This window comes from Xyrauchen texanus, chromosome 23 (genome assembly GCF_025860055.1).
Source record: "Xyrauchen texanus isolate HMW12.3.18 chromosome 23, RBS_HiC_50CHRs, whole genome shotgun sequence".
In the NCBI taxonomy this organism is placed as follows: domain Eukaryota; kingdom Metazoa; phylum Chordata; class Actinopteri; order Cypriniformes; family Catostomidae; genus Xyrauchen; species Xyrauchen texanus.
In genome coordinates, this window is record NC_068298.1 from 20,737,755 (window position 1) to 20,763,242 (window position 25,488).

The 25,488-nt window shown below is 41.9% G+C and overlaps 1 protein-coding gene across 1 annotated transcript in view; it reads right to left on the reverse strand.

Annotated features, from left to right (window-relative positions):
• Positions 1–4,234: 4,234 nt before the first annotated feature.
• egf (epidermal growth factor) overlaps positions 4,235–25,488 on the reverse strand; it is a 41,293-nt gene continuing 20,039 nt past the window's right edge. Inside the window, exons 13-24 of the mRNA XM_052088938.1 lie at positions 21,743–21,966; positions 21,293–21,460; positions 21,004–21,147; positions 19,389–19,514; positions 18,945–19,061; positions 18,589–18,714; positions 17,703–17,825; positions 17,320–17,485; positions 8,200–8,364; positions 6,455–6,554; positions 6,279–6,381; positions 4,235–6,124 (exon numbers count right to left, since the gene is read on the reverse strand). Coding sequence (XP_051944898.1) covers positions 5,961–6,124; positions 6,279–6,381; positions 6,455–6,554; positions 8,200–8,364; positions 17,320–17,485; positions 17,703–17,825; positions 18,589–18,714; positions 18,945–19,061; positions 19,389–19,514; positions 21,004–21,147; positions 21,293–21,460; positions 21,743–21,966 — 1,726 coding nt within the window. The 3' untranslated portion in view covers positions 4,235–5,960. The remainder of the gene's footprint in view (positions 6,125–6,278; positions 6,382–6,454; positions 6,555–8,199; positions 8,365–17,319; positions 17,486–17,702; positions 17,826–18,588; positions 18,715–18,944; positions 19,062–19,388; positions 19,515–21,003; positions 21,148–21,292; positions 21,461–21,742; positions 21,967–25,488) is intronic.

Below are 25,488 nucleotides of genomic sequence, written 5' to 3' on the forward strand. Positions count from 1 at the left end.
TTCTCTATAATCATCTTGTTCTTCATGGGAATGTGATATATTTTTGTTAACGGGGAGCCTCATAACCAATCAACTTCCACTCAATGTCTATTTCATGGACATCACAAGTAAAAAGGTGCCACAACTCATGATACCTACAGAAGTGCTAGAATTAGAGTTATGATAAAAAGAAATGTGATGTCTAAAATAGTATCGTTGTCATGCAATCTGATGAACACAGTCTGCATGTCAATCAGTAAACAGTCAATTGATTGTAAGCTCGGCCCTGGTCGTTGTTCATAGTGGTCTCTATATTGGGTTAAGCTATTCCCCAGCAACACCAACAGCTCCTGAAACAAGACAAACTGGTGGAAAAGACCAATGTAGAGTGGCAGGCATGATGAAATTTCAGCACTGCATGGCAATTTTAATTACACACATGTATTCTATCACTGACTACTGGGGATATAATGAAATGACACTTCCTCCATACTAAATGGCTTCACTGATTTTAAGCATTCAGCAAAAGGCATGGTGTATAGACTGCTTCTTCTTCAGAGTAGGGGACAGTGGCATGACTACTGGCAGTGCAGGGTGTGCATTGGGTCCAGGTTGAAAGGGGGACCCACGATTGCTGGATGAATGGGATTGTTCAATGACAGCGGGCTTGACGGGCAACGCAAAGCCAAAAACACCCCCGTAAGATCCAAGTTATGCCACAGGTAAGGGACTAGAGTTAGGATTTCTAGAGACATTCTCTACTGCAGCTGAAAAGCTTCTTCCACCCATGTATGTCTGTCACTATACACAGGTTTTGGTTATACAATATATTTATATCAGGAAGACTCGCAGACTTGAGTGAAATTTAAGATGACATTTATTTGATGAATATAAAACAGAAATGTAATGTCTCTCTTTGGCGTACGCTCTATCTGACGGTCCAAAGAAGTTGTACTCGGAACCGTCATATCCTACCGGAGATAGGAGGCAGGTGCGAGGAGCCTACCCCCGTGCAGGACGGGACACAACTGGTGGTGGTGGGGTGGTGGAGATTGCCGTGTTAGCACACTGAAACAGCAATGTGATAGATTGTGAGCAGACTTATAAAGCAACGGCTTAAATGTGATTGGCTAGGGGTTACCTAGCCAATGGCGTGACCATGTGCAGCTGCTAGTCTTCCCGCTAGAACTACGCTGCGCTTACATTTACAGTAGCTCAGATTTATTGCTTTTGTATTTTGACCTCAGACAAGTATATGTTATCTGTTATCTGAAGCCTAGGTCTGGTGCCATTATTGTCATCTGAAAATGTTATATACCTAGTTATCAGTCTTGCTATATGTCACACCATGGTGTCAGAGGAACTATGTTTGATTCTTGTCAAGTCATTACAGTCACGTGCAAGGCAATAAACTTAATTTGACTTACTCACTGCCCAGTTGAGAATGCCACAAAAAGCCTTTGTAAGATGAGTCATGCTTTGTCTAGCTCATAAAATATCAGGTATCATTTTGAAAGGTCAAATAATCCATAAAGGGTGCAGTGTGTCAGTTAGAAACGGCACTAAATTAAAATTGTAACTCCTCCAGACATTTAATAATGAGCGCTTGCAATGATGAATTACAAATTAGGTAATGCATACATTTTGTTTAATTTAACAAATTGTTTGTACGTGTAATATTTAACAAAATGTGTGTACTCGTTTTTAATTGTGTCTTTTATGTTAATTGTTAATACATTTTATGCTGACATTTTTGCCAGGTCTCTCTCGGTAAATAGATTTGCAATCTCAAGAGACTAACCTGGTAAAATATAGGTATAGATAAAAAAATGCAAGTGTTCATCTAATTATCAATGCTAATGCCTAGCCAGTCATATAAAAGTGTGAATAAATGTACTTGAACTACATCATACATTGTGACTTTAAAGCTAAGGCATTTATTCTGTTGACTTATGCCAAACCACTTCATTCTAAAATCTGAAAGAGTTTACTAGCCTCGTTTTATTATTTCATAAAATACCAATAAGCGATTGTCTTATTACACCATTCTGAGTTACAGAAGCCCTGACAGAAAAGGTCAAAGGTGCATCCATAAAGCACTAATAATCCAATCCCTACATACTCTTCCAAGTACCCAGACATGAATAAACAGATGACGAAGACAACAACAACAATAACAGAAGTCTGCACAAATATGGCTTCCAAAATAGAAAAACATTTTTTTATATAGGCCTAGATTGATGTAGCCTTTTCGAAGTTTTTAGAGTGGAAATAATATAAACTTTTTATATATTATATATATATTATTTGTATTATTTTTTTATTATTGGGATTGACAACAAGGCTTCTCTTCAATGGCATGAACGATACAAATCTATAAAGCTCCTAGATCACATATGATTTTCCACAATTCAAGAGTTTTTTGTATACTGATTGTTCTTGAACAGATATTTAATCCATGTTTTGTTTTGTCTGTGGAACAATCCAAAAACACTTTAAACTGCAGTACAGCCCATTGAAGAGACTTTTAGTATATCCCTCACAGCCTTGTTATCATTCCCATTAAAAATCAAAGAAGGCACAAGCTTGAATAAGATCTATTGTCTACATTATGCTGAAGCTCCTATTTGACTGTCATATGGCCACAACACTCATTTTCAGTGTAACAGGAAATCCTTGCCTACGCCCTTGCCTGTATGGTCAGTTTAGTTCATATTATCATGAATTTATGAATGGTGGATGATTGGACACATTACAGTGCATTCTTAATCATTCAGAATACATCTCTGCAACACACATTGCACTTGTCTTAGGCCATAAACAAGCTCAAACACAACATGGCCTTCTCCCAGTGTCCACAGCATGCCACAGTTGTTCCTGTTCTGTCCGATAGCTCTATTAGGGGACTGACAAGCTTACTCCTCAATAGAATTGACCATACGCACATGTGCCTGTGCCCAAATTCATGCATTATCCCTTAATTGTGCTAAATCTACTCAAAGCCAAGCAAAGCAGCATGACTCTGGGCAGACCACAAGGGCACTACACTGACATAGAGGACCAGCGATAAAGCCTTTGAGTGGGCATCCAATGACTTATTTAGTCCCCTCATCTGTGCACCTTTTGGAATCTCCACAGACCAACTGCTTCCTGTCTGATGAGATGGAAAATTATGGAAAGAAAGACAAAAAAGGCTGAAAAGAGACGCTGATATGTTGTTGCAGCCCAACTGCAAATAACTTTGTTCACACAATTTCCCCATTTCCCTCTCTTTCTCTCTCTCTCTCTCTCTCTCTCTCTCTCTCTGTCTGTCTGTCTGTCTGTCTGTCTCCTCCACACTCTTATTAGCTCTCTCATCCCTTGATCCCACCAGTTGCCGTTATCATGACAATATTTTATTTTGGGTGAGCTATTCTTTAGAGCAGTGTAAACTAAAACTGGCTTCTTTGTAGAGACAGGGTTGGGAGGGTTACTTAGATTTCAGAATACTACAGATTACAGAATACATGCAGTAATATGTAATTTGTAACATATTCCATTAGAATACTCAAAGTCAGTTACTTATTCTAAATACTTTGGATTACTTCATTACCACTGGTAGATTTCACTTCTTTTCCCTTAATTTATAAGGATAAATGTTTTCCATCTAAAAGGACTAAATATTAAATGAAACAAATGACGATAAAATACAAATTAATCTCTTCAGTAATCAAAATACTGTATTCTAATTACCAATTATTTAAATTGTAACTGTAGTGGAATACAGTTATCTAATCCCGTAACATGTATTCTGTTACTCCCCAACCCTGTGTTGAAATACATAAGAGAACATAATGTTAACAAAAGCACTTAATGTTAGCACTGTTGTGTCATGATTCTGTGCTCTACATTGTCTTCCGAATGTTGTGTCTTATGATTAAATATATTCACAAAAATACTTTAGACTTTACTAGGAAGTATACTGACACAAATCTGACACAAATATGCCCTTTGCCTTTGTGTTGTGACCACTGGAAATTGAAGGCAACAAAAGGCTGGGACCCTAAAGAAAACATGTAATTTAGCTTTAAGGAGAAGTGTTATCGTATAGGTCCAATTATATACCTGTATATATATTGTGTATTACAAGACAGTGATGATTCCCTTGAAAGAAAATTAACAGAATTTTTAGGAACCTTTAAATTTTTTAAAGATCAATGTGGTCAAATTTAACGCAAAAACAATTATTTAAATCATAGAACTTTATTAACTGCAAAAAGACATGCAATAACTCACTACACCAATAATGCAGCTACTACAAATAGAAGAAACACATCTGGAGTTGGCAGACAACAGATTTAAATAAAGACATGGGAATCTGTGAGAAGTACTGTACAGTCATCACATGAGAGTTTGGTAGAAATCACTGCTAAATGAAATAAATAAAATATTGCATATATATAGCATTTCATTTTTGGCAATTTGCAATTGAGGCTTGGAAAATAATGCACAAGGAGCCTCTGGTTTGCTTTGTTTGGTGATATTTATATTGCTTACAATTTGGCATTATGCTAATTATACAAATTTTTGTTGTTTAGTCACATTTAATGCATCATCCTTCAGCTGTGTTTTACTGGTCTGTTGGTTCAAAATAGGTTAAAACCTTATAATCCCAGCACAATTATTGTTTGTTGTAAAGACAAATATATAGATATAGCTAAAACATATAGCTTGCTTCCAAAATATTGCTCTTACCTCTCCCCTTACTATAGGTCCAGATGGAACCTGTGGACTTGTTTCACAATTTCTGTGATGATTTTGGGGAAAGTCTGTGAAATGGCTTTATACGTAGAATGTGTTAAATGGAGCTGAAATTACTATGCACTTATTAACTTTAAAATATAAAGGTTCCAAAAAGTGCTTTTCACAGTGATACTATTTAAGATCCATTTTTGGTTCCTCCAAAGAACCTTACCTTAAATTTCTACCTTTATTTTCTGGAAGCATAATCAAATTATCCTAAATATTTAATAAACAAACATGCATGGGAGATGTGTAGAAATTTTGTATGACGGACGTATCAATTCTGTGGAAATCTGCAGTTTCTATGTGAGCAGTTTAAGAGTGGGTCTGCTCGAAGTCAAATAGGTCAGAACTTCTAAACTGTTAATTTTCTAGATCTTATATCATTTAAACATGATTCATTAACAGGTTAATGTGTTGAGATAATCTGGGCCTTTAATTCCATTAATATCATTATAAACCATTGTTGACTGACCAATGGAAGGCAGGTGAAGTGTTTGGTTAACCTTCATTATTTTTGAAAGTCTGTATGATACTATTAGTAGTGCAGAAATTACACACTTCTCTGTAGGATCTGAAGCAAAATAGACAAAGTACATGTTGTTTTATGCTGGCAAAGCAGGATGTGTCTCTCATTTCCCACTTCACCTTCTCAAACCAATTATTAAAATAAAGACAGTCTTTAAAATGAAATGCATTAAAGTTCAACATAGTTTATAAGATCACAATAGTTACTCAATATGCAAGGCAAAAAGAGGTATGTTTACTATTTACACAGTTAGTATGTAATACAACTAATGTAGCTTGGTTAGCACTAGAACAGTCTTCAAAGCAGCATTCAATTGCTCTGGATAACCTCCTTAGAGACTAGATGAAATTATCTTAAAACATCCTATAGCACTTATTTGTATTGAAACCATAAAACCATTAGACGGATGTGCACTGGTTTTACAGATCCCTGCATGGCTTACCTCCCTTTACTGACCTGGTAGTGACCTATTTTGCATATGATATCTGCTGACAAATAACTGCTGCAACTTGAACCTGTAATCTTGTTTTGATGGAGCATGAAAAACCTCATTGTGAATGTATTCCCTCATCTGGCTAAATTACAACACTGAATGACAATGAGTTTAACATTTGAACATATTCACATTAGCAGTTCATGGGCCAGCCTCCAGTGAAAGCTTTCCGGTGAATCATTTGGGCGATAACAGAGAGTCTTCTAGGGAGATGAGATTATCAGTGGTCCTCTCTGTAACCATCAGTTTGTGTATGTCACAGGATATAGAGCAGTTGGCAACATCAAGACCATGGTTGTGTTTCTGAGGTGTCTCAGCCTCCTCTAGAGCAAAACTCTCACCTAGTTTCAAAAACACACATTCTTACATACAGACTCAGTGATACAGCAAAATATAAGGGGAATGTATAAGGAAGTGAGAAAACTGATCCATACTATTGCTGAATGCAAACAATTGCAGTAATTTATTAGAGAAGGTGGGAATGGAGATTCTTACCTCTTTCTGAGGAGCATGAGAGGCATATGGCTCCTCTGGGACACCCCACAACATGAAGGACTTTTTCATCAACACAGGGACTAGTATCCAAAACCACATAGACCTACACACATACAAAATGTAAATAGAAAATATTATCAAGAACAACATCTAAGTACTGTAAATAAGCATCTTACCTGTGGTGTGACAGTCATTGATTCAGTGACACTGTCCTCACTCATGCTCACGCCACCCACATCATCCTCTGCTGGACATGTTCCAAAATGTATTTTAGACCTGACAAACAGCAAAACATTTATACACTGTAAAAAAAATGTTTTATAATATATATATTCCCAATCAGTAATTTTTGTCTTGTTTTTCAGTAACTTATCTTAACATCCTTAAAACAAGACAAACGTAGTTGATAAGCAAAACTGCACACTATACTTTGACTTGTTTTGTCTAGTTAATTTTGAGGCACTGGAATTTTTATAAGCATAAAAAATATAAAAACAGGTGAAAGGTACATTGATCTAGTTTAAAGGGTTTTACATAAGGATTTTTTTTTTGTTTTTTGCAGTGGTACTTTTTACATGACAATAAATAAAAAAACCTATCAAGAAAAATTTTGTCATTTTTAACACTATTTTCATCTAATCCAGTGTAAAGCTGAAACCATCACATTGCCTACTTAAGTCATGGAGGCAGTAGATTCAATGACCTTTCAATAAATGTTCTTTTTGTGTTTCTGAAAGGTAAAATGTCAGATTCATTGAACTGGATCCTATGAAATGGCTTATAGTCACATAACCCTCATATCTATGTAAATAGTAATCTGAGACATTTTGATCTTCTTCATGTTCACGGAATGGCACCCTGCTAACTGACACGGAGGGCAAAACCAGACTCTGGATCCTGTTGAGTGAGAATGAAATATGAAGAGCTGCACGGAAATGTGAAAGTATGATTAGTAGTATTATTACAAACATGTGTTTTTGACATGTGTGTGTCTCACCCTTACACCTGGGGCAATAATGGGTATGTACTCGGTGTGTTCGTGAGAGAGTTAGAAGTTGAAAAGTTGATATAGATAGAAAAATATGGAGAGAAAAAAAAAGACCGAAACAAGAGTAACCAAGTGAAAAACACAATTTGTCTCCCATATAGCTTACAAATAAGGTTATAGATCACTGGGTCCATTTTGGGGTGAAGGAATGACCTATTTTGTTGTGTAATTGCTGTAGAACAAGCTAAACCAAGCATGTAATTGAAAGCGTGCAACTACTGTGTTACCGTGCAGGGGCAAATGAAACCTTACATAAGCATGCTGCTTTAAGAGTATAAGAAATCACCACACCACAGCTCAATGTCACTAAGCCCCATAAATACAGGCATAGAGAAATAGATAATTAACCAGGGTGGGGAAAATATCACCCAGCTGTGAGTGCATGTGTGCTTAAAGTCTTCTGACACGTGCTGAAAGGGATGAAATCTTTAAATCATTCATTGGCCTTGGCCTCCTCTTCTAATAAACAATGTAATGCCACTTGCGTGCTTTTCAACTGGTAAAGCAAGGAAATGAACCCAGACCAGCAGCAATGGAAGCATTTGAGGTCTTTGGGGAAATGTCAACTAAAGGATGTTTTCAAGCCATTTTTGTCATGAGGTCTATTTTCATTTTGTCCCTTGGATCCAATACATGGAGGCATTAAGATGCTCGGGTTTCATATCAACTAGACTCTTTTGATTACATTTTGTCATTTGTTTTTCAATTGGGATGAACGTGATATATTTATTTATCATAAACTATATGGGTAAATATATCTTTATCTAAATCCATTGCATCTCTTGCTCTAGAATATGAATTAAAATATGACTAAAAAGGATAAACATTAGTTGACATTCGTGCATTCTGACCCCTTTGCTCTCTTTCTCTCACCCATAGCAGTAGGTGGCGCAAACAGCGATGGAGAGCAGGGTAACAAGGATCACGATGCAAGCAGCTATAGCCATATTCCTCCTCTTCTCCAGTTCAGCTTGCTGCAGCTCCCACCATTCAAGATCACTGAACTGACAGCGCTCCCCCATGTAGCCCGACACACAACTGCAGCATACATATAAAGTGTATCATTAAACACAGCATTCATTATTTCCCATCCCTGGAAAAAAGAGAGCAAATACTATAAAAATGGTTTGCAGAATACACTTAATGGGTGTCCTTATTGTCAAGTGCAAACTTCCAAAAAAAACAGTCATTTTAAGTAGGAGTCTGCCATCTACTCCTCGTCAACTGAAAGCAAATATGTCAAAAGTTGGCTTAGGTTTTATGGCTTTAAAAGATTAGTTCAGGCCATAATGAAAATATGTATTCACCCCTATGTCGATCCAAAGCCTGTATTACATTCTTTCATCCATGGAACACAAAAGGAGATGTATTAGGTGCTGACAGTCTCAGACACCATTCATTTGGATTGTGTGGTAAAAATGCAGTGAAAGCAAATGGTGACTGGGGACTTATGCCTGTTTCACATCGCAAGCGTGAGCAAGGTGTTTGCGAAGCTACAGTGCAACCACAGATGCAGCTCTATACTGATAATAAAGTGATTTATATGCAACTGCATTGAGAAATCATAACTAATACAAATGGTTATCAGAAGTGGGCAATTGACGTGTGTTACCAATTTGATCGGCATGAAATCTTATTTACATGATGGCGGTGTAATCATATGTCTTGTAGAATTCATTAATTTAGTAACAGCCAACACAGTAAGCCGTGCTCCTTACAAAAATCATCATTCAGTGGACAAACTAGGTAAACAAAATATAATAATAATAATAATCAGTATTTTTTGTATTGTATTTTTTTGTACAGGAACATATCTAAACATCCTTAAAGATAAAGTATACTTGATAAGCAAAACTGAACAATATACTATGACTTGTTTTGTCTATTTTAGTTTGTGGCTCTGGCAGATCTTTTTTTTTTAAGCATGAACTAGTGAAACCAAGTGACAAGATCTGGCAAAAGTCACAAGACAAAATACACTTACATATCTTACAAACAAAATATACTTAATATCTTGTGCATTTTGCTTATCGGGAAAATGTATCTTGAATGTTAAATATGTTTACTGTAAAACAAGACAAAAATACTCATTAAAGTAATTTTCTGGGTTTATCGATTGGCCCCATTCACATTTATTGTAAGTGCCTCACTGTAACCCAGAATTTAGCTTTTTGTTTTTTTACGCTTTCGAATGTACAATACGAGGTGTGATCTTCATTCTAGCTGCTGTTAACCAGCACAGTGGGACTGAAACGGTTGTCGTTATGAATCAGCTTCTCAAACTGTCTTTTTATCATCACAATATCGTATTTTTTTTATGTTATAAACATTCAACTAATCACCAAATAAAAGTAGGCATATAAAGCCATGTTGATGCTGCACTGTTGCGACGTCAAATAAAGAATATAAACTAGTCTGTCCACTTGAGTCTTCTCCCATTCCATCCGTCAATCATTCTCACCACTTCTGGGGCTGGGAAAGTGGAAGAGCTTGTTCTCTTACGAGAGGTTCTCTCATATTGCGTAAGCTAGCTTACGCTACGGGAAAGATTCATCTTTTCTGAGATATTGAAGCCAAAAAATTATCCTTAATTTTGTATCCATTGTCAACGCAGTGCGGCAGCTGCAGACCTTGAGCGGGCTAGCTAGCGAGCTCATTGGTTGCTCTGCGGCAACTGCTGCAGCCTATAATAGACGAGCTTGGGCGAACTCGCGATCCAATGAGAGGCGTCCAGCGCTCACTGCATCAAAGCCCGCCAAAAGGGCGTGACTAGAGTGCATATAAGCGTAGTTCGTAGGCTGGAACCCCGATTTTCATCTCTTCAGCGAAGCTCTTCGCATCTCTGAACTGGAAGCCGCGTCGCCGTTCGAGGGGCATCTAGCAAGCGTGGACAGCGCTCGAAGAAGCCGGCCGTCTTCGCCACCTTCAGCCATCCTGCGAGCTCGCCATCCGGCGACGTATCCTTTTAGAGCAAGCTAAGTTCCTCAGCGAACTTCACAAAAGAGTATCGGCGTCTTTTTAAAGATGCCTCGCACTTCCTGCGGCTCATGCCGCGCTCCTCTCAGCGCCGGAGACCGACACATCATTTGCGCTCTCTGCCTGGGACTGGGGCATGCAGAGCTCGCCCTCGCTGACGGCGGATGCGACCTCTGGCGAGGAGCTTCGATGTCGACCCTGCAGGCTCGACTCGAAGTATGCAATACCGGAGCTGCCGCCGCCTTCTGTTTCGCCGCGCCGGAAGAAGCGCCGCTCCCAAAGGCTGCGAACCGGTTTTAGAAGCGACTGTCTCGCCGGAGCCCCTCCCTCGAGCATCGCGTTCACCCTCCCCGCCCCGGGACGCGCAGTTGCCGCCGGCGGCCGCACTGCTGCCACCTCGGAGAGCGAGGCGGAGGACAAAGGCTGCTGTTCCATCATGGCTTCGGACAGCGAGGAGTGGTCACAAGCCTCCTCAGCGGCCCAGGAATCCAGCAGGACCCGCGCCCGAGTCGAAGGGGAACTGATACGCCTCCTCACACAGGCCGTCGACCGCCTCGGGCTCGAGTGGTCACCGCCCCTGAGCAGGCTCCCAACAGACTCGACGGCTGTTTTCTTCAAAGCCGTCACCACGCGGCGCCAGCGTCCGGCCGCTCCTTCCTGCCGGAACTCCACGCCGAGCTCTCTAAATCGTGAAACGCGCCTCTCTTGGTCAGGACTCGATCCCACGTCTCCACCGCTCTCGCTTCAGTGGACGGCGCCGCCGAGAAGAGCTACTCTTCCATCCCCCCGGTCGAGGATTCGGTAGCAGCACACCTTTGCCCGCCCTCCGCGAGATGGCGGTCTAAACCAGTGCTCCCATCTAAGGCCTGCAGAACTACTTCCGCCTGTGTTGGCCGCGCCCATTCCGCCGCCGGCCAAGCCGCATCTGCTCTACATTCCATGGCCGTCTTGCAGATCCTCCAAGCGGACCTTCTTCGGGAGTGGGATGAGAGAGGCAGGCACCCAGAGGCTGTTACAGATCTAAGGAGCGCGACGGACCTCGCCCTTCGCGCCAACAAAGCTGCAGCCCAAGTATAGGGAAGTGCATGGCCTCGCTGACTGTAACCGAGAGACACCTGTGGCTAACGCTAGCCGACATGGGAGAAACTGAGCGCTCCACGTTCCTCAACACGCCGCTCTCTCCGTCCGGTCTCTTCGGTTCCGCGGTAAGTGGCATTGTTGACCGTTTTTCGGAAGTCCAGAAAGCCACCCAAGCCATGAATCTCTTCCTGCCTCGCCGCGCTAGCTCCTCTGCAGGCCGCCCATGTAACCAGCCTCCTGCACGAGCATCTTCACAGCGCCCAGCTCAACAAAGCCAGACTTCCCAGCGCCGACAGGGCGGCCGCCCCAGATCGCGCTCAGACAGCCGCCGTAGACCACCGCCCCCCCGCGGGCCTCGGCCTAAGATTGCGCTGAAACCTGAACAACCGAAGTCCTCCTAGCTTTGTTGAACAAACGACAACCATCAAAGCTTCGCCCCCTGTCAGTCCCCTTCTCTCAGGCTACTGCAGTGGTGAATTTAGCAGCCAACAAGCCGGTGACACTGCCCGCTTGCCTGCACTCAAACGCCGTTTTCACGGCGACCCAAATACATCTTGTAAAGAGCAAACATGTCTTATGTGTAGAAAATGTGCCCACAACCCTGTGTTCGCCTCTACACACAAGCATAACACATCCCGTGCCCCTATCAGAGCACGCTCTCATAAAGCGATTCACGAACCGCTCGAGCGTCAGAGTCAATGAAGACGCCCACAAATGCGTCGCGCGCCCATTCTCTGGCCGCTCTGTCACACGACCAGCCCTATGTGTAGAAAACGTGCCCACAATCCAGTGTTCACTTCTGCACACAAGCACTGCATGTCTCGTGTCCCCACCAGAGCACGCTCACATAAAGCGATTACTGAACCGCTCGAGCGCTAGAGTCAATAAATGCGCCCATGAATACGTCGCGCGCCCATTCTCTGCCCGCTCTGTTACACGGCCAGCAAACATTCCTCTGTGTGTAAGTCCCGTGGCCATGACTATGCTTGCGCATCACGTAACAGATGTGACTCTTTCCCCATTCATTCCAATCGGAAGTCACTCACAAAACAGCCTGTTCATGCTGTCTGCGAGCAATCATGCATAAACACACTAAACGAGCTCACACATTTTGTTCAGCTCTGTGTGCGGCAATCAGAGCCGAATTGGCCATTCACCCTCTAGCGTTACGCTTCAAAGCGTGGGAAGCTATTCCAGGGATATCCAAGTGGGTGTTAAGCACAATACAACAGGGCTATTTGCTACAGTTCGATCGCCGCCCTCCTCGCTTCAGAGCGCGCTCGAAACCACTGTGAACACGGAAGCAGCGTGCATGCTTCGTTCAGAAATAGCAAGCCTTCTGTGCAAAGGGCCATAGAGAAAGTGCCACCCACTCTGAGCGAGTCGGGCTTTACAGCCGTTATTTTCTTGTTCCCAAGAAAGACGGCGGCCTCAGACCCATATTAGATCTCAGGGTTTTGAACAAGGTGCTTGCAAAAGACCGTTCAAAATGCTTACAGTCAGGAAACTCCTCGCGCATGTGCGCCAGGGGACTGGTTTATTTCTCTCGATCTGAAAGATGCATACTTTCAGATTCAGATAAATCCCGTCACAGGCCATTCTTGAGATTCAGCCTGACGGCCAGGTTTATCAATACACCGTCCTTCCGTTCTGCCTGTCCTTAGCACCCGTACTTTCACGAAGTGCATGGATGCGGCGCTCGCACCCCTCGTGAGTCAGGGTTTGCAATTCTGAACTATTTGGACGACTGGCTGATTATGGCTCAGTCACATATGGAGCTTCTGTCTCACAGAGCAGTTCTCCTCAGCCATCTGAACAGTTTGGGTCTTGCAGTCAATTGGACCAAGAGCTCACTACAGCCCAGTCAGACAATTTCCTTCCTTGGGATAGAACTAGACTCCGTGGCAATGACGGCTTGCTTATCTACACAGCCGCGCGTGTTCAGCGACTAGCCGCATCTTTTCAGATGAACAGCCTCACGCCTCTGAAGAAATTCCAGAGAGTGCTAGGTTACATGGCCTCAGCCGCAGCAGTACTTCAGCTGGGTTTACTGCACATCGCCCGCTTCAGCATTGGCTAAGCACCCGCGTCTCGCCAGGCTTGGGCCACAGGCCGCCAGCCCATCAAGGTGACTCAGACCTGTATTTCAGCTCTGCAGCCTTGGACAGTGGCCGAGTGGTATCAGCGAGGAGTGACAATGGGAGCTGTATCTCGCCGAAAAGTCATCTCGACAGGCAGCGTCCAACACGGGTTGGGGCGCGGTCTCGCGAGGGCTCTCCGGTTTTCGGCCTATGGTCAGTTCAGGAAAAGCTCCTTCACATAAATTGTCTGGAAATGATTGCGGTCGAGTACGCGCTGTGCGCTTTCTCCCGGTCATTCAGGGTCACCACGTCCTGGTCCGTTCGGACAACAGATCTGTGGTATCCTACCTAAACCGTCAGGGCGGTGTCAGATCCAGGAACCTTTTCCATCTGGCGGAACGCATACTGAGTTGGTCCCAGTGCCACCTGCGCTCGCTGAGAATATTGTCCAGAGACAATATTCCCCAGGGAATGGTCCCTGCACGCTCAAACAGTCCAGACGTTATGGCACCTATTCAGCAGAGCAGAGATAGACCTCTTTGCGTCAGAAGAGAACTCTCACTGCCCGATATTTTTCTCAGCGAGGGCAGCTGGCCCAGGACTGGCCCAGGCGCCCGCTTTACGCCTTCCCCGTCTCGCTATTGCCACAGGTAATGCAGAGGATCAGGGAAACGCGTCACTCGGTGCTCCTCATAGCCCCGCGTTGGGAGAATCAGACATGGTTCCCGGAGCTTACGCAGCTGTCACTGACAGCGCCGTGGCCCATCCCAGTGAGAGCAGATCTCCTCTCTCAAGCTCGCGGCACAATCTGGCATCCCCACCCAGAGCTGGGCGCTGCATGCGTGGGTGATCAACGACTACCCGTCGCTCTGCCAGAAGGAGTAATAAATACCATTATACACGCTAGAGCCCCTTCCACAAGAAGACTCTATGCGTCAAAATGGTCTGTGTTCTCAAAATGGTGCACCGACAGAGACCTGGACCCGCGGACATGTGGGGTGTACGTCGCTGCTCGTATTTCTACAAGAGCTGCTGGATAAGGGCAGATCCCCATCCACGCTCAAAGTGTATGTGGCAGCCGTTGCGGCGTTCAGCTGAACCCCTGCACGGCCAGTCATGGGGAAAAAACGAGCTGGTCATCCGCTTCCTTAGGGGAGCTAGAAGGATGAACCCCGCGCCCCCATCGGTTCCTATCTGGGATCTTTCTATAGTTCTCGAAACTATGAAAGCCCCCCTTCGAACCACTTCAATCCGTGGATTTGAAATACCTTTCACTCAAAACCGTTTTCTGACTGCCCTGTCATCAGTCAAGCGTGTGGGAGACCTTCAACGCTGTCTGTCAGCGCTGCGTGTCTTGAGTTTGGACCAAGTGACTCCAAGGTCATTTTAAAACCTAGACACGGCTATGTTCCTAAGGTGATCGGTACTCCTTTCAGAGCACAGGTCATTTCCCTATCGGCGCTACCAGCATCCGATAGCGAACGCGACTTCAATCTCCTTTGCCCAGTCAGAGCACTGAGATTGTATACCGCAGCTCCGCCGCTTTCAGACGCTCTGAGCAGCTTTTCGTTTAGTTCGAGGGCGCACCAAAGGTCTCGCCGCCTCGAAACAGACACTATCTAGATGGATAGTGGACGCTATTGCTGCTGCATACGGCGTCAAAAGACCTGCCATGCCCGTTGGGCATTAGGGCTCACTCCACTAGAGGCATGGCATCCTCGTGGGCATGGTTCAGCGGGATTCCCATTCACAACATATGTGTGGCAGCGGATGGACTTCCCCTCCACATTTGTCAGATTTTACAATATGGAAGTGCCCGCTCTGCAGGCAAAACTACTAGCGGTTTAATACGCTACAGCTCCCTGGTGAGCTGCACTGATGGGACACATTCCACACAGACCGGCACCGCCGCTCTGTCGTTCCCTTCCCACTATGTGCTTATATATTACACAAACACTGACCCGCATTCTTGCCGGCCAAATCTTATTTCCCCACTCATAAGGGCTCCCCGGTTCCCCTTAATTCCCTGGGGCTCATACAGTGGATGCTTGGCGCACAGGCGTTGACAATGGGTTCCCATAGCGTAAGCTAGCTTACGCAATACAAGAGAACCTCTCGTGAAGAGAACGTATCGGTTACCTAACGTAACCTCGGTTCTCTCTAGATGAGGGAACGAGTATTGCGTAGCCGGCCGTGCTAGCGCCACGGCGACTTTTCGCTTCAGTCAATGAAAACCAGGGTTCCAGCCTCACGAACTACGCTTATATGCACTCTAGTCACGCCCTTTTGGTGGGCTTTGATGCAGTGAGCGCCGGACGCCTCTCATTGGATGCGAGTTCAGCCCAAGCTCATCTATAGGCTGCAGCAGTTGCCGCAGAGCAACCAATGAGCTCGCTAGCTAGCCCGCTCAAGGTCTGCAGCTGCCGCACTGCGTTGACAATGGATACAAAATTAAGGATAATTTTTTGGCTTCAATATCTCAGAAAAGATGAATCTTTCCCGTAGCGTAAGCTAGCTTACGCAATACTCGTTCCCTCATCTAGAGAGAACCGAGGTTACGTTAGGTAACCGATACGTTTTTTAGAACCTTCTATGATGAATTTGGATTCCCATGCTGCATTGCAATGTAAACAATAGCCTTGTAAAAAACAGTAAATGCACATTCGCGATCACAGCTTATCTATCATAATCATTATAAAATCACATTATGTTTGATCATATATAATCCATCCACCAGTGCATCTGCTGTGAAGTGTAAAGTGAAATATTTTTAAATTACAGCGCGCATTAAATAACTCACGCTGGGGGACCATCAGTACAGGAGAAACGCACATGCAAAAGGTTTTAAGAAAAGGAGGGACATGTAGAATTGATTTATTATTATTATTTTTATTTTTATATATATATATATATATATATATATATATATATATATATATATATATATATATATATATATATATATATTTTTTTTTTATTATTTTTTTTGTAGTAATCAACATCATTCCTGCGATTGAGCTTTGCTTATGTTGAACATGTAATATTCCATTAAAAATTAAAAAATAATATATATATATATATATATATTATTATTATTATTTTTTATTTTTTTTTTATTTATTTTTTTTTTTTTTGCTGTGTTGATCTGGTTACTTGACAATAAATTATCTTGTGCCGCTAGTGATTTTTCAAGGGGGGTTGTGTGTTTAGAAATGTTTAGAGGTTAACATTTCCAGCAGACTTGCAAGTGAAAAACACAACAAATAACATTTTTAAAAAATTATGAGAATGGACGCACTTCCAAAGAAAAAACGTTAACTCAACCATCTTCATCTTCAGCCAGAGCCACTACATCCCACACTTTTTTCTCTGTCTTTACTTTTTCCGTGTCAAATCATCTTAATTTTGTCCATCAACAGTGCACTGTCACTTTAATTAAGTTAGCAATGCAGCAAAAATAGACTCCGAGCCGAAATCCCATTGCACTGCATCTCAAGCTACGCTCTGACGTTCTGCTGCAGCTTCTGATGTGAATAGTCTTACTTGTTAACATGGGTAGCAAAAAATATATGCTGTTTATGCATCTATTTATGCAAATATATCACTGCTTATGCTTGCGATGTGAACCAGGCCTCCCTTTGTGTTCTTCAGTCAGAACAAAGAAATTCACACCGGTTTGGAGTATCATGAGGGTGTGTGCATGAATTTTCTTTTTTGTCCTGAGCTGTGGCTTTGAGGTATTTTTTATGAAACATGCAAAGGCATGAATTATGAGAAACGAAATAAGTTATTAGATAGATCAGGTTAAAGTTTCAGAGGATTCAGTCAGAACAAAGTTATATGTGCAGACACTTGCTTGCAGGCATAAGACTCCATCTCAGGGAAATAGAGGCACACCCCTTCATACAGACAGTAGGAGTCATGTGTGGAGGGGCAGATCTGCACAGTGTTGTGTTGCCTTGGTGATGTGACCACAAGTGGACTACCAGTACTCAGCCAAGAGGGGGCGGCTTTAAACTCATCTGCAGCAAGAAATGGAGCGTAAAAATGAGGTCACTATACCACATAATGTTGCATCATACATTTAACTGCTACATGTCAGTGCAATACCCCTTTTGCATAAACACAAATTAGCAGGTCCTGCTCTTAGTCTCCAGCCATAACAACAAATGACAAGGCTGGGTAACAATATTTTGAAAAGTAACTGTTTTTGTAAAACATTTCAAATGCAAATCTTACCCTGACAGCTGAATCCAATCCCTGTGTAGCCAGATATACATCTACACTGATATTTTCCAACTGTGTTCAGGCATTCTGCGTGCACATCACAGTCATGGATATCTAACCGACACTCATCTATATCTGCAAAATCACATATGCACACATATCAAGAGGTCAGTCATTGGAAAGAATATGTAAAAAAAAATATTTGTATATTGTGCAGGCCAAATGTTTGAGGCTACTTTCGAAAATGGATTACAATTTGAGTGAAAATGGAAAAATTTACATTCATTTAAGAATTCCAATTATTTATTTTAATCACAGCATGTACTCAAGCTGGCATGGATTCTGCAAACCTAATGCATCCCCATTTTACACAATTACACATTTAAATGTCATAAATAAATATTATCAAATTGAATGGTGCATTGTTTAAAAGAAATGTATAAATGTATTAATTTTAACAAGGCACCCTTGTACGTCACGGGTGGTGTACGTCATGCCAGGGGCACACCAGCCTGAGGCAATGCTGGGAGGAGTGTAGAGCGGAGGAGGGCGGGGCCAGGCTGGAACAATGCACGCCCAGTCCCCAATCAGCCTGATGGGGGCGCGAGGGATAAAGGCGGCCGGTGATGACAGTTAGAGAGAGAGAGAGAATGACAGGCAGCTGCTCTGTGTGTTTATGTTTGTTTTTGGTTTAAGTTTTTCATTAAACTATTATTTATATTACCAAGCCGGTTCTCACCTCCTCCTTTCCATTATACCCCTTTACAGCCGTATATAAAATACCTGTTTGAGATTACTCATGTTTTACATATTTATTACATTAGATAATTAGTGTGTCTGCGATATGCAGTTTTGCACTAGTAGTGTTTAATGTGTGTGAACATGTGTTCTGTCATACCCATACAGTGATGACCATCTCCACTGAATCCAGTTTTGCATTGGCAGAAATATCCACCTGCTGTGTTCACACAGTCAGACTGAGAACTGCTGCACTCTGCCAGGCCTTCTGTGCATTCATTGATATCTGGGTAAACACAAGCATACACATATGGTCAATACTGTTTGTGTGCAGGTAAACAAGCTACAATTAGCATAAAGATTGATCAATACTTTCAATAACAGCCGTATACTCCACATACACACAAATCCATCTTCACACATACTTCCCACACCACCTTTTCTATACTAGTCTAAACCAAATCAAAATCATCTGACATCTGGTGAAAACTCAGATCCATACATATACATACTTACCCACACATAGCTTCCCATCACCAGTGAAACCTCTGACACACTGACACACTGCTCTGCCTCCCTTCAGCGTGCAGTGAGCATTCACATCGCACATAAGAGAGTAGCAGTCATCCTGGTCTAAAACATAGAACAACATCTATTATTGAGCAAGCTGGCACCAAAGATTGTCATTTTTAAAGTTATCTAACTAAATCATGTAGAGAAATTGTGCATTTTCATGTCATTTGAAGCTATTTCCTTTTCTTTTTTTTTCCATGAACACAAAAATAAATATTATGTAGAAAGCCCAGGCTGCTCTTTTTCAATGCAAATTAAAAAAACGACAAACAGTGGCATTTAGTATTGTGTACATTAAAGGCCTATTTGACTAGTTCTCTCGAATCGAATGACATTTAAAAAAAAATGTAAAAGTGAGAATAGACATTCTTGTGGATCATCTTCTACCTGACACCATCTTCTCATTGAAAAGCTGGTCTCCTTCTGAACGGAGGTCTGATATGGCCAGTGGTGTGCTCTCATCATTCAGTGTTTTTTTGCTCAGATGATCGCTTGATTCATCATCACCTGATTCTGTGTGGAAAAATACATCTTTTGTCATGTTTGACCCAGGACAGGTGCAAAAATATGTTGTAAATACCACATAGTTTTTAGTTCTGGAACCAAACAATAAAACATTTAAAAAAAATGTGTATGTATGTTTTGTATGTAATTGTTAAAGAGAAATAATAACTGAATTGAATTGAATTGTTTGTTCCATTGGCTTCATGGGTAAATTTTGACCCGTATGGAAAGAACCAGTTGTGACCTATCACCTTTGGACTTTCTGGATGTTATACAGCTTCAAATATTTTTTTTTGTACATTTATTAATCAAATTTGACCTTTTTTTTCTTCTTCAAAATTTCTCACATTTCTCCCAAATTCTCCCAAAATTGCATTCTTTGCTCTAAAACAGTGTTTGTGCACACATACACATGTCCACAAACACACACAGAGTTTTGAACAGGTTATTAATTTAGTAAATAATAAAGTAAATCTTAAAATATTAGATGGCAGAAATATCTTCAGTATTACGGCAACTTCCAAAATCCATATAACAATAGTGGGAAGGAATGCATTTGTTGTAATTGACGTGAAAGTTGTGCCCATTTTGACTGTTGGAAAAGGCAATTGAGATTAATTTGTGAAAGAGGCATGTACTAAAATGGTAACTCTAAAATATACATTGTTGTTTTTCTACCAGCAGAATAAATCAGAAATTGTTATTGTATAGTTGGTAGTTGAGGTGCATTTTTTGTTCATGTCATCTTGGACTTACAGTGACACCTGGTGGTGTGGATGCAGCATCATTCAAAATCAATAGTTTTCTGTTACAGATGCCATTGTAGAAATTCACTATTCACAATCAGCCACGATTACTTTAATACAAGCTTGAAAGTGTCCAATAAAAGACGGTAACTGAGATTAAGCCAGTAGTATTCAGCTGGTCAAGTGATTCTAAAATGGCAGCCCCCATGAGGGTGCCCCTGCCCCATGTAGAATAAAATCGCTTTTATAAGGTTACTGATAAGACTAGAGTCCTCATCATGTGAGTGGTCATGATTTCAAAATTATAATGAATTTCTTTAGGAGTTAATATTTTTTAAAATGGGGATAAAATTACTGAGTGCACATTTAAGATATTATAAAATGCCAAAAGTGATTCAGATAAATGTTTATTAATACATCCAATGTTCGGTAAGTTTAACTTATATTTTTATTAAAAATAAATAAATAAATAAAGGATGAAATAAAATTCCCCAAACGACAAAAGGAGGGTGTAATTTCATGAGGAGGTTTAACATATAGTTGTGTTTCATCTACCTATATGGAAAAACTTTCAGAAGGTGATTTTCTATTAGCTTTTGATGGTTTAACATGGTATTTCTAGTTAAAAGTGCTTTGTATTTAAAAATCAAATTAACTTCTTTACATTGTTAAATATTTTTCAGATTGCAGATAAAAGTTACTGGATAACAAAGGGCATACATTGTTATACAATTTGAGTTTATTACACTGACCAGTGAATGATGTATTTATTCGCAGGCAGTCTTTGCCATCTTCTAATATTACATGATTTGGGTAACATGAACAATGAGCCAATCCCAGTCTGCTTTCACACACTTGTGCACACCCTCCGTTTTCATAAAGACAAAGATCCCCTCCTAGGAAAAAGTAACAAACATTGCACCACAGTCCATTATCTCTCACCTTTGAGATACAGACCAGAAAGCAACAAGCCCCCTTATCTCATCTTATCATCCCCAATACTTACAGTTCAGATATAAAGAATGGGCACAGCATCAGTACCTGGTTTGGCGAGAGGATGAACAACAACCAGAGCAGCTGGTTGAATAGAGTCTACATGGAGACGCTCAGAGGCTTGTCCAGTTCTTGTGTCTAGCCGGTAAAGCAGGTGACCATCCCAGTCACTGACCCAGAGCACATTCTCAAACACAGCAACGTCAAATGGACGACCTGAGCCAAAGCAAAATTAATGAAGTTACATACAAAACACAACATATTAGATTTTTTGGGTATAAAATGAATAGAAAAACTTGACAGTCACTAGCATACAGTGTGTTGGATATTGGTGTGGGAAGCATATCTTCATGGCCACTTCATTAGCTTAGCCACAAGGTAACCAGCTTCACAAGAGTGACTATGCTGGCCAATGAGATTCTCCAGCTGTTTTTTTTTTTTTGCAGGTAAATAGATCATACTTGTTTGTGTGCCTTTGTATTAGCAGAGAAGCCTCACCTACTTGGTTCTCACTTAGTACATGGCGATCAGAACCATCCAGTCTGGCTGATTCAATCAGACCTCTGCTCAGGTCACACCAGTAGAGAAGCTGGGAGCCATGGTCCACAGCTAGTCCACTAGGAGACACCAGTCCAGTGCTAATCACTACTTCACGGGTCTCTCTGTTTAGACCTGACCGCTCCACTGAAGGACGACTCCCCATGTCTGTCCAGTATACCTTCCTCCAAACACAGATGAGAAGATCCATGTATGATTCCATGCAAGATCCATGGTGATTTCATGACAAGTACAGTTTAAACATATGAGATTAGCATTGACTAAAAACACTGTAAACTGTACGTCCATAAGTACAGTATTCTTGCTATTAAATTTTATACCTTTTTTATGAAAATATAGTCTACCTCAAAATGAAAATTCTGTCATTTTTGTTTTACTAATCCTTATGTCTTTCCAAATCCATATGTGGTTAGATTTTTTTAAAGAATCTTCCTGCAGCACTTTTCGAAACAATGACAGTTAATTGTGGCCATGTCTGTCTGGTCAAAAAAGGACCAAACAAAAACAAAAACAAAAACATAAAAAGCAACATAGAAGTTTTCTATATGACTTGTGTGCTGTATTTTAAGCATTTTTAAGTCACAAAATAGCTTTGTGTAAGGAACACATATATAATATTAAGTTATTATTCAGTGAAAATATATATATATATATGAAAATAAATCATTTAAAACCTTCCCAGTGACATTTTGTCTTTAGACACGCAAAAGACAATGACGTTTGATGATGTAATTTAAGTCGAACCTGACGCAAGCGCTAAGGGCAGCGCCATGCCATAAGTCATAAGCACAAAGTCAGTGGCCATGGCCATGAAGTTTTGGTATTTTCATGCAAGTATGCGCTAAGTCTAGGCACAACGTGGTTTGGCGAAATCAGGGGCACAATGCGCAAATACAATTTAATTCTGAGGTTCTTCTCTGGTTATTTTACTGTCTGCATCCTTATGTATAGTCCATTCCCGCAAGCACCATTGACATAAACATAGACAGGACATTCATAAGAAGTTAGCGAGATGGTAGTGTAAATGGACTGAATGCAATGAATTAGAAGCAGAGAAATGTACATTCTTTTGTGCATTAACTGCGTCCTTGATGAATGTTAGGAATACTGTATTTCTATGACAGTGACACACTCCTTTTATAGGCATAAAAAATGTGAATGTAAGTATTATTAATCATTTTCATGTACTGACACATAAATCATGGCTAGTATTAAACAGTCCTTGTGTGTAGCTCTTTGCATTGCACATGCTGTTGCACAACTGCGTTGAAAGTAGCTGTAACCGGTCTTGCTCGCCCCGCTCCAAACGGGACTCGAACCAACGTCTCCGGCGTGGGAAGCGGGTGCTCTAACAAGGAGGCTAAAGGCTACAGCCTCTAGCGTTAGTCGCTAGTGCACCTCTTGAGGTCAGGAGAGTGAGGTTTACACATTGCACAGCAATCTACCAGCTGGCTCACGTTACACTCACCCCCCTAAACCTCACTACCATCCATGTCACGTCACCATTGTAACCGGTCCTGCCCTCCGAACGGGACTCGAACTGATGTCTCTGCCGTGGGAGGCAGGTGCTCTAACAAGGAGGCTAAAGGCTACAGCCTCTTGAGGTCAGGATAGTGAGGTTTAAACACTGCACAGCTATCTACCAGCTTGCTCCCATTACATAGCCATTTTTTGTTCGCATTAAAGCTCCAGCTGAAGGTAAGATTTTCAGTGAATACTGAATAAATTTACATGGGCAGTTATAACTACCACAGGTTTTTGCATTACCCCTACAGTCTTCATCTCTCTGTCCAAGTATACATGACACCATGTGCAATCGAATAGTTGAAAAAAGCCTTACAAAAATCAAGAGTTCTGGCAAACTTGCTGCAAACATGCCACAAATTTCATGCATTTTCACCTCACGTTTTCACATTCAAATGAGCTTTGCAGCAAATGCTTAATTGTCACCAAAGGTTTGCTGCAGGTTCACCTTCAAGTGCTGAAAACTTGGAGTGGTGGTGGCGTAGTGGTTAAAGCACAGGTCTGTTAATCAGCAAGGTTAATCAGCAAGGTTGCTGGTTCGATCCCCACAACCACTACCATTGTGTCCTTGAGCAAGGCACTTAACTCCAGGTTGCTCTGGGGGGATTGTCCCTGTAATAATTGCACTGTAAGTTGCTTTGGATAAAAAGCTGCTTGTTTTTTACATTTACATTTATGCTGCAAATGCATAAATGTAAATGTAAAACTTGAAGACGAATTACAAGCTCATTTGCATTTGAAAATTTGTGGCAAGTTTATTGCAACAAGTTTGTCAGAACTTTAAATGTTTGGTAAGGTGGACAACATTTAAAGTTGAACGATACGCAGTTTGCGTATCGTTCAAACCGTTCAACGGACGATGCCATCACCACAACCCTCCATCTGGTCCTCACCCACCTAGAAAATAAGGACTCATACGTTCGAATGCTGTTCATAGATTTCAGCTCAGCATTCAACACAATCATTCCCCAGCACCTGATTGGAAAGCTGAACCTGCTGGGCCTGGACACCTCCCTCTGCAACTGGATCATGGACTTCCTGACTGGGAGACCTCAGTCAGTCCGGATAGGGAACAGCATCTCCACCACCACCACACTGAGCACTGGGGCCCCCCAGGGCTGTGTGCTCAGTCCACTGCTGTTCACTCTGCTGACTCACGACTATGCAGCAATGCACAGCTCGAATCACATCATCAAGTTCGCCGATGACACAACCGTGGTGGGTCTCATCAGCAAGAACGACGAGTCAGCATACAGAGAGGAGGTGCAGCGGCTGACAAACTGGTGTAGAGCCAACAACCTGTCCCTGAATGTCGACAAAACGAAAGAGATGGTTGTTGACTTTAGGAGAGCACAAGGTGAACACACTCCGCTGAACATCGACGGCTCCTCTGTGGAGATCGTCATAAGCACCAAATTCCTTGGTGTTCACCTGGCGGAGAACCTCACCTGGTCCCTCAACACCAGCTCTATCACCAAGAAAGCCCAGCAGCGTCTCTACTTTCTTCGAAGGCTGAGGAAAGCACATCTCCCAACCCCCATCCTCACTACATTCTATAGAGGGACTATTGAGAGCATCCTGAGCAGCTGCATCACTGCCTGGTTTGGGACTTGCACCGCTTCGGACCGCAAAGCCCTGCAGAGGATAGTGAGGACAGCTGAGAAGATCATTGGGGTCTCTCTTCACTCCATCAAAGACATTTACAAAAAACACTGTATCCGCAAAGCAACCAGCATTGTGGACGACCCCACACACCCCTCACACAAACTCTTTACCCTCCTCCCGTCTGGCAAGAGGTACCGAAGCATTCGGGCCCTCACGGCCAGACTGTGTAACAGCTTCTTCCCCCAAGCCATCAGACTCCTCAATACTCAGAGACTGGTTTGACACACACGTGTCCTGAGTTGCACTTTAATTACTGTCACTTTATAACTGTCTGCTACCTCAATAACTGCTATGTGCATAGAACACTATCTCATAGTAAGTTATGTTTACATTTTTAGAAACTGTCATCTTTTTGCACTACTGAGTACTGGTCGGCGCTGCACTGTGTCTATTGTCCTGTTCATTGTCAGTAATGTGTTGTACTGTCCCGTACTTTTTGCACATGTTTGCACGTGCACTTTATATAGGTATATATAGGTAGTTTATTTAGGTATTTT